Source organism: Aythya marila, assembly GCF_965140915.1.
Source record: "Aythya marila genome assembly, chromosome: 5".
NCBI lineage: Eukaryota > Metazoa > Chordata > Aves > Anseriformes > Anatidae > Aythya > Aythya marila.
The window spans coordinates 8,877,793-8,886,949 of record NC_139046.1 but is presented as its reverse complement, the minus strand read 5'-3'; the positions used below and the strand labels follow the sequence as shown (position 1 = coordinate 8,886,949).

The following is a 9,157-nucleotide window of genomic DNA, read 5'->3' as shown; positions in this document are numbered from 1 at the left end:
AACCCACCCAAATATCCTGGCATTCACTGCCAATTGAATTAAACCATCAAGGTCTGTGAGACGGAAGTGGCTGTTGACAAAATAGACACTGAATTCTGTGACAGAGAGCCTGAGGATTAAATATCAAAGAATTAGACCAAATTACTAACAAATATACCAACCGAAAAAAGTGATGTTTTTAGGTGCTAATGCCACTACTGGACATTGGGGGAAAGAAAAAAAAGAGACATATATTAAGAAAAAAAGGTGCTCTCCTAGATATTAAAATCTAGACAGGCAACCTAGAGGAAGGAAAAGAAAGGAGTTTCTCTGCATTACTTGTTGGAAGCAAGATACTTCTGACCAGAGCCACGCAGGGTGCTTGCAGCAGGGCTCCGATCCTCTCTCTGCTCACCCGAACCCAACAGCGTTGCAAAACTCACCCTTTTCTGTTTAAGCATGGCTAAAACCTTACACAAAAAGAAATATACACGTGATAAAGTCAGCCTGGACCTGGAGCCCCGCTCCAGCGCTTCAGGTCCGAGGCCACCTCCACCTGCCGGGGGACCCAGAGGCGGGTCTGGCTGCAGCCGGGGGGCTCCGGGAGGCTCCCGGCGGGGGTTGGAGAGGGGGGGAAAGCCCCCCGTTCCCAGTCCCGATCCCTATCGCGATCCCGGTCCTGATCCCGATGCCCAGCAGCGCCAGGGAGCAGCTCCGGGCTGCGGTGCGGGCAGCGGGAGCCGTGCCCGACTTCTCCCCGTTTGCTGGGGCGGGAGATCCGCCACTTTATTTATTTATTTATTTATTTATTATCACTCTAAAAGCTCTCACTTTTGATGGGATTACGGCTAATTAAAATTTAAAATTCAAATCAACTATCGAAAAGGTCATCTCAACAAAAAAATAAAAATAAAAATAAAATAAAAATAAAAATAAATCCGCAGGCATCTGGTTGCAAAACTAAAGGTAAAAAGAGGGGGAGCGCCCTGCCAGGGCTCCTCGGTCCCGGTCCCCGTGCCCTCTCCGCGCCTGCCCCCGGGGGTGCGCGCCCCGCTCCGCGGCCGAGTTGGGAGCGGGACGGCGCCGGGGCCAATGCAGCGGCCGGGCGGGGAGGGGAGGAAGGGAGGGGAGAGGAGGAGGAGGAGGAAGAGGAGGGCAGCGGGGAGGAGGAGGAGGAGAAGGAGGAGGAGGAGGAGGAGGGGAGGGCGCAGCCGGCACCGCGCACCGGCCGCCGGGGCTGGCCGGGGCGCCGGGGGGCTATTGTGTGCGCCGGGCGGGGACGCACGCTTGCACACGCGTTCCCCCCCCCGTTTGCACACTCGTTTGCACACTCACCACCAGCACCCCCCCGCGGCTCGGGAGGACAAATATCGCGAGAGCGGCCGGCGACCAACCTGCTCCGCAGCCCCGCCGCGCCGCCGCGCCCGCGGAGCCCCCGCGCAGCGCCCGCATGCAGCCGCGCAGCCCCGCCGCGCCTCGGTGAGTAGCGGGACCCCCCCAAACTGCCCCCGCCTCCCCTTCCCCTGGGAGGACGAGGGGGAAAAACGCTCCCTGCAAAGTTGGGGAGTGCTCCCAGAGGCTTTTTGGGGGTGCTCGAGGGGTAGGGGGGCGCCCCGGAGGGGTTGCGCGGGGTCCCCCCCTCTCCATTTGGTGCGCGGAGCCGGGCGCAGGCGAAGGTCACGGCGGTGCTGCGGGGAGCAACTTTGGGGAGGGAGGTGCGGGGGGGGGGGGCACCGCTGGGAAGGGGGGGGCGGGCTCGGGGCAAGTTTGTGGGATTTAATCGCGGGCTATAAATGGGGCTGCTGGAACTTTAAAAGGCAGCAAGCTGTGGTTGGCTGGTAGCGAGATTTGGAGTAACATATGGCATTAAAAGGCGCACAGCTGGAGGTAGCATTTCCATCGCAGTGAAGTCAGAGCAGCTGACTCTCCAGCTTGCGGTGTAATTAGCAAACCGAGCACTCCTCCTTCCCTCCCAGCCTCCCTCCCTCCAGCCTCCCTCCCTCCCTCCGCGCCTCGCTCGCACTCGCGCACGCACCCGCGGCCGCTCCGCGCTCCCCCTGCCCGGCTCCGCGCCCCGGCCCCGCGGGAAGGTAAGCGCCCGGCGGGCAGCCCCAGCCCTCCCGCCTCTTATTTTCCTCCTTGCCCTTTAATAACTTCAACGGAAACTTTTTTTTCTTTTTTTTTTTTTCCGCTTTTTTTTTTTTAATTTAGTTTTTTTCCTCTTCGTTTTGCATGCGGGGTGCTGCTGCTGCTGCTCTGCCTCCATCCCCGTCCTCCTCCTCCTCCATGCCTGGGAAAACGCCGCTTCCCCGGAGCGAGCCGCGGCTGTTTTGTTGTGATTCTGTGCATGAGGAGCGGGGATAAAGTTTAAATTGTGTGTGTGTGTGTGCGTGACGGGGGTAATGCGCTTTATTAAAAGATGCCCTGAGTTAGCGTTGCTGGGAAGAGCCTGAGAGTTCGTGCTTTTTATTTATTTATTTTTCTTGCCTCTTCTTAATTTTATTAAAGTGCTTAGTGGGAGAAACAAAGGTTGGAGGGGCTGCTGCTTTACTAGCTTTTGTTTACTTACAATCAAGTTTTTCCTGTTCGGAGCAGGTGCGAAAGGATGAGAAGCATGTTGTGTTGTTTTCTTCTTTTTTTTTTTTTTCTTCTCCCCCCCCTTTAATAAAACTATTACAGACAATTAACAGTAAACGTTATCTCCAAGGCTGTTTCTTTGGCTTGTGTTACCAAAAAGCCGATCTGTTTGTTACAGCTGCTAGGAGGCTTTAGTTTACAGTAGCATTCAAGTTTTTCCTGTTTTGAACAGGTTATGAAGGAAGAATGGAGTTTCCAGACCATAGCCGCCAGTTGCTGCAGTGTCTGAGTCAGCAGCGTCACCAGGGCTTCCTGTGTGACTGTACTGTTTTAGTTGGAGAAGCTCAATTCAGAGCTCACAGAGCCGTTCTTGCCTCTTGCAGTATGTACTTCCATCTTTTCTACAGGGACCAGTTAGACAAAAGGGATATTGTGCATCTGAACAGTGACATTGTCACAGCCCCTGCCTTCAGCCTGCTGCTCGAATTCATGTACGAGGGAAAGCTGGAATTCAACAGTCTCCCGGTGGAAGATGTGCTGGCTGCGGCTAGCTACCTCCACATGTATGACATTGTGAAAGTCTGCAAGGGCAAGTTGAAAGATAAAGAATTATGTCCGGAGGAGAAGATTAATGATGAGGTGGCCGGGTTGGAGAAAGCGGAGCATTTTCTAGACGCCGGAGCACCCCTGGTCCACGAGTTTGACCCAGGAAACAAACAAAAATTCAGCGTTGCAGAATACGACAGAGCGGCAGGCAAAGAAAAGGTCAGCAGTCACCCCGCCTGGTCCTCTGATCATATAAGTGTCAGCTCTGCGCCGACAGAGGCAGAATCGTGCGCCGCAGCAGCTGGAAAAACAAAGGCTAATGTCAATAGTTCCACAGGACCTTTGTCCCAAAGGTCTGTTAACCATACCCTGGCTTCGGGTGATGTGGACTGCGCGCTGGATTTGTCTTTCAAGCCCGTGCCGGGGAGAGATTCCTTACACCCCTCCTATGTCTTTGGACAGCTGGCTTCCGACAGCCAGCAGCAGGGTACCGAGCCACTTGTTAAAGATGAACAAGACTTGCTGTCAGATCAGGAGGACAGCGAAGCCAGGAGTCCGGAGAGTCAGCATTTTGGGAATTCAGCCAAAAGCCTAGTGACAGGGTTAGGACACATGTTCGCGGGGAATGGCAGCTCTCATGCCCGAGAGGAGGATATAGATCAAGACCGAGACGAGAGCGAGGATGACATGGATTCGTCGGACATCTCCTCAGGCGTGCTCGTGCCTCCCGGGCATATCTGCATTTGCCCCCTGTGCAGCAAGGTGTTCCCGAGCCCGCACATCCTTCAGCTGCACCTCAGCTCCCACTTCCGCGACAAGGACGGCTCGCGGACCCGGCTGTCGCCCGACGGCTCGGTGCCCACCTGCACCCTCTGCGGAAAGACTTTCTCCTGCATGTACACCCTCAAGAGACACGAGAGGACTCACTCGGGCGAGAAGCCCTATACCTGCGGCCAGTGCGGAAAGAGCTTCCAGTATTCCCACAACCTCAGCCGCCACGCGGTCGTGCACACCAGGGAGAAGCCCCACGGGTGCAAGTGGTGCGAGAGACGGTTCACGCAGTCGGGGGATTTATACAGACACATCCGCAAATTTCATTGTGGCCTTGTAAAGTCCTTGGTGGTTTGAGACACGTCGTTTCTTTCCTTTCCCCCGCACCCCCCGGCCCTTTTAAAACAGGAAAAAAAGGCAGCATCTAAATTTTTTTATTTTTTTTTTCCTTTTTCTTTTATTTTGGTGATATTCACTTCAGGTATATGATCTTTAAAAGATGCAGAGGTATACACTCCAGAGGCCTTTTAATGCAATCCTTCCACCTCTCCATCTCCCCCGTCCCCTGCCTCCTTCCCTTCAGGTCTTCTCTTGCGCACCCATGCTACATTATTAATGTGAAATGATCTAAGTAATTCTGCAATGATTTAGCATCTGTTTTCATGCTGGAAGTACTTGCTTCGTGGTCAGGGTGTGTTTTGTGTTTTTTTGTTTTCTTTTTATTTTTAGTTTGAAGAAAGATTGCTTATAAGTAAATTCCGGAGAAATACTTGGATCCCATTAAGCTCCCCTGATGCCGTCTGCGTAGCGCGTAGAAACATCCGAAGAGAGGACCGATGGCTTTTCAGTGCAGGGAAATTTCTCTGCGTGTATCTCCAGCAGGCTGTAGTCTTATTTCATAGAGCTGGAAGAGACCTCAAATTGGCCCAAAAGATAAAGGGGAAGCGGCGAGAATTTCTGGATACACCTTTGGTACTAGTCACTTTCTGTTGTTGTTGTTGGCTTTTTTTTTTTTTTTTAATTCTATTATGTTGGAATCTTTCTGCAATCAGTCCTGTAATCTGAACGAGAAGTTTTTGCCTCGAGGCTTGCCTTAGTTTCCCTTCCCACCCATGCGCTCGCCCACGGCAGGGCACGGAGCTGCTTGGTGGCTTGAAGGAGCCCGTCTGCAGCGGGCTCTCTCCTCGGCTGCCGAGGGATGTGCGCTAGCACAGGTCCGAAATCCTGCACTCGGTGAACGTTTGCATCCCACGTTGGTGTGCAGGGGTGACCCCACTCCTGGTAGGAAGGTGGCAGCAGGGGGCTGGGGTGGCCCCGGTGATGGGAAGGGGCCAGAGCCCTGGTCTTGCCTTGTCTGGCTGCTGGGATCCCTCTGCTCCAGGCACCCGGTGCTGAGCATCCGAGGAGATGCCCTGCTCACTGCTTCCTCTGAGAAGTTTGGTGGGAGGCTGCCGTCGGCAGCTCAGGGTTTTATTTCTTGTTTTTTAAATGAAGTTGGTAATCCCTCCGGGCCCAGGTCCGTGCAATCCCTGCTGCTAAGGGGCAGTTGGAAGAGAAAGCGCTGGAGGGAACGCATGGCCCAACTTTTCCCCCCACCCTGCCAAATCACCACCTTTCTCCAGGGAGGTTTTTGGATCTTGGGGTGGTTTTATCTTTCACTTTTTAATTATTATTGTTCACGTTGTGTTTTTAGGTTTTTTTTTTTTTTTTTTTTTTTTTTTTTTTTTTGTGAACCGAGGCTGCCTGTAACCATAACCAGTTTTACTCCAAACACAGTAACTCAATTACTTGCCTAATAGAGCATCCTTTGGGCTGTGCATGTCAGTAAATATCGGATTATTCCTTTCCAGTCAAATTATCCATTCAGGGTACATGTATGTGGGACTGAAATATAATAATAATATCCGAGTTTTTTTCTGCTGCATTACTGTTGCTTCACTGTCTTAACAGACACTCCTGGATTATTTTTTTTTTTTGAGAAACAAGTGTTTATTTTTAAATGAACATGAAGCACTGAGTTTGATTTTTTTTTTTGTTTTTTTGTTTTTTAAAGTTGTGCTTAAAATACTGTATTTCATCTTATAAAGAATTGCCTAATGCCTTCCCCCTCTGGTCCAAAACCTGAGCACTACCTACACAAATAATATGGGATTTTTTTTTTTTTATTTTGTAAGTACTTCCTCTTAAAAGAAAAAATAGCAAGATTGTTACAGCCTCCTCTTATTCATCTCTTAAACTATGAATGTACATGTAATGTGAAATTTTGCTTCTATTTATAGTTTTGGGTTTTGTTTTCAGTCTAATTTGTCTACTGTAAAATATTTTTGCTGAACCTGTTACATATGGAAGTTGTGGGAGAGTACTGTATCTTGAACATAAGTGGCTTTGGTACTGTGGTCTTATTCTACTTAATCAGCTTTTTCTCTTTTTTTTTTCTCCTTTTTGCTGTGATTGGAAATAGCACTGAACAAAATCTACTAAAATTAAGTTATTTTTCTTTCTACTAAAATTAAGTTATTTTTTCTCCTGAAGATACTTGATATAGTATTTATTAGATTTTTTTTGAAGTGGAATTATTACTGTTAATCTATTTCAAAACTAGTTAATTTACACTTTAAATTTTATAACAATGTTTTTGCATGTTGAACGACATGTAAACAGTTTAATGTAGAGTCAGCATTACTGAAGCTGGTAATTTCTTAATTTTGCATTTTTGTGACACTTTTTGCATTTCAGTCTTCAGTTTCTGTATTTTTTTTTTTAATATCATAAAATAGGATGTGCCATAAGACATCGCTAGTGTATGGAGCAGGGAAAAGTTTAAACAAGTTTGTGTCTGATGCTAGTATAGGAATAATTCATTAAACTGATGCTATGAGCATGCTCTGTACTGCAGTGAATATGGGGCGAAAGTTTAAAAAAAAAAAAAAAAAAAAAGACTTTCTCATTCTTTACTACTACATCATAAACACACTGTTCTCATCGTCTGGTATTTGTGTTCCCACTCCTCATAGCTTGAATTTCTAAAGTAAAGACGTTTGCACTTATTTTTGTCCTTAAGGTGACTTTTTTTGGCTCTCTCTCTCTGTGTCTCCGAGTTGCAATAGCTCTGAGCATGTTTTCAAAGTGGTTCATGGCTCTACAGAGAAGTACTAAAAACATTGCACACTTCGGCTTGTCTTTTCACAACCTGTCTCACTGTGGGGCAGTGGCCGTCCCGGTAGGGGATGGTCCCTGCGCCGCATTTTAAACACTGGATTTGTCTTCTACTACAAACAAATACTGTGAAGTTAATGTAAAAAAAAAAATAAAATAAAAAAAATCATTGATATTTTTAATTGTTTTTAATCTTGGTGCAGTTCAGATTAAATATGTATATTTAAAGACACTAATTTTTGTGGGAGAGTTTTATAGTATACAGTATGTAGAGAAGCTATTGGAATGGAATATATTTTATAAAAACCTTCTATCACTGTTTTATAGTGAACTATTTTTCCTTCAGTGTTAGCGTAATGCTGTTAGTCTAGATACGACAATCGCAGAAGGAGTGATTTAAGCTACTGTTAGCGCTTAGTTTTGCGTGGAGTTCTGTTTGCAACTGTATTGGTATGTGCTGTAAAATGTGACAATCGTGACCAGGATTGTTGTCTTTATAAATTTACACGAAATAAAATGTGCTAGAGTTGTAAACTTCAGCCTCCTCCTCCCCACTTCAGCAGAAGGGATTGGGGAGGTGTTGGGTTTGTCATTATTGATTACAGGTGGGTGCGCTATTTGTATTTATTTTTTTTAAGCAGATACTCTAATTTTTATTTATATTTTTTTTTCAGGGCCAGTGGTAGACATCTGAGGTGCTGGTGCCCAGCTGGACCTAGAGGCGAGCAGCCTGCGTGCACCTAGCCCGGCCAGCAGGGTGGATGGAGGGGACTCCTTCAGCCCCAAAACCTCTGTGGCCCCAGGGTGAGCTGGGTTCAGCCCCCAGCTCCTGCTGCTTGGCTTCTGTCTTAAAACTTAACTGACTTCAGCAGGAGCTGGGGGCTGAGGAAGAAAACATGAGCTGCATGCACCAGCTGCTGCTCGGGGGGGGGGAAATAAGGATGGTTTTGCCCCCCCATACTACACATCTGGGATTTCTCACTTCTGGTGAGGCAAAGGGCACTGGTGGGTGACATCGGGCTGCCTCGAGATGGTGCTGCTTTGGGGAAGGACAAATTATAGGTGATGCTGGTGTGGAGGGGCAGCTGTCCATCTGCCCCTCTGCTGTCATGTAGTCACCTCCTCGCAATCGTAACAAAATATGAGTGTTTTCCTTGCACTCAGTCATGCTTCCTGCCTCATGCAGCTTGTGCCTCTGTCCCCATCCAGAGGGAGGACAGAAGGCTGCTGGAGACGTGTGTCATTCCTGCAAGGTCTGGCTCCCATGCCTTATCCTAAAAACAATATTTTTTTTTTTAAAGTATTTCTGCTGGTGGTGGGGGGATTTCCCTGCAGCTGTGCGTTCATGGCACGCTTTTTTTTTTTTTTTTCATTCTTTGCTGCTGGAGGTGGATGGAAGAAGATTGAACCCGCTGTGCCAGGGGAGGCAGCAGGCTGTTCTTGGAGGGAGAAAGAGGCGAGCTCAAAGCTAAACCTGCAAAGTGGATGGCTTGCGACTAGGCTATAAATAACCATGCGTAGATTGAGGAGAGCAGCCCACGTCTACGCTGGCATGAGCATGCTGTGCCCATTTTCTTTGTTGATAGCAATTGCTAATGTGAATTCTGGCACTCCAGATCCCGATGCCTGTTGTTCTGATAACGTAATTAAATCTTTGGAATGTGAAACGTAAAACGCTTTGAGAAGAAACCGAGCTGCAGAGTGGGTGCTGGAGGGGGCTGTGCATGCACGTGGGGGTACTAAGCGAGTGGCTGGATGCCTCCAGGCAGAGGTTGCTGGCTCTCAGGTGCATTGGGGATGCTGATCCCCTGTGGGAAAGGGGGTGATGCCAGGGTCATCCACCCTCCTAACCGTGGTCTGCGAGGGCTGGTGTCCTCCAGGAATAAAATGTGCAACAGGCTCCGGAGGCTGGAAAGGGTCAGTCCTACAGATGCCAGCAGCATGGGTCCCTGCCACTCTTGCAAAGCCCAAAAGCCCAGCTCTTGTTGGGGTGTGTTGTGAAATGCCCTCTTTTTTTTGTTGTTGTTGTTTTTTAGTTTCTGTTTTGTAGCATCTTCTGAGGGTGGTTTGGCCTTGGTGTGCATAGGGGTGGCTGTGGATGCCCAGGGACATCTGGCCATACCTCACC

The 9,157-nt window shown here is 48.7% G+C and overlaps 1 protein-coding gene across 4 annotated transcripts; it reads left to right on the top strand.

Moving 5' to 3' along the window:
- Positions 1-1,334: 1,334 nt before the first annotated feature.
- Positions 1,335-8,666, top strand: ZBTB42 (zinc finger and BTB domain containing 42). Of its 4 annotated transcripts, none has more exons than XM_082762523.1 (2): positions 1,335-1,458; positions 2,789-7,557. In XM_082762523.1, exon 2 carries the CDS (start codon positions 2,803-2,805, stop codon positions 4,228-4,230), a length of 1,428 nt encoding a protein of 475 aa, XP_082618649.1. In that variant the 5' UTR covers positions 1,335-1,458; positions 2,789-2,802; the 3' UTR covers positions 4,231-7,557. The 4 variants fall into 4 exon arrangements, 2 of the variants coding, with proteins under 2 accessions (XP_082618649.1, XP_082618650.1); XR_014317673.1 differs by lacking the exon at positions 2,789-7,557 and adding an exon at positions 7,704-8,666 and having other exon boundaries at positions 1,352-1,458; XM_082762524.1 differs by lacking the exon at positions 1,335-1,458 and adding an exon at positions 1,959-2,069.
- Positions 8,667-9,157: the final 491 nt, after the last annotated feature.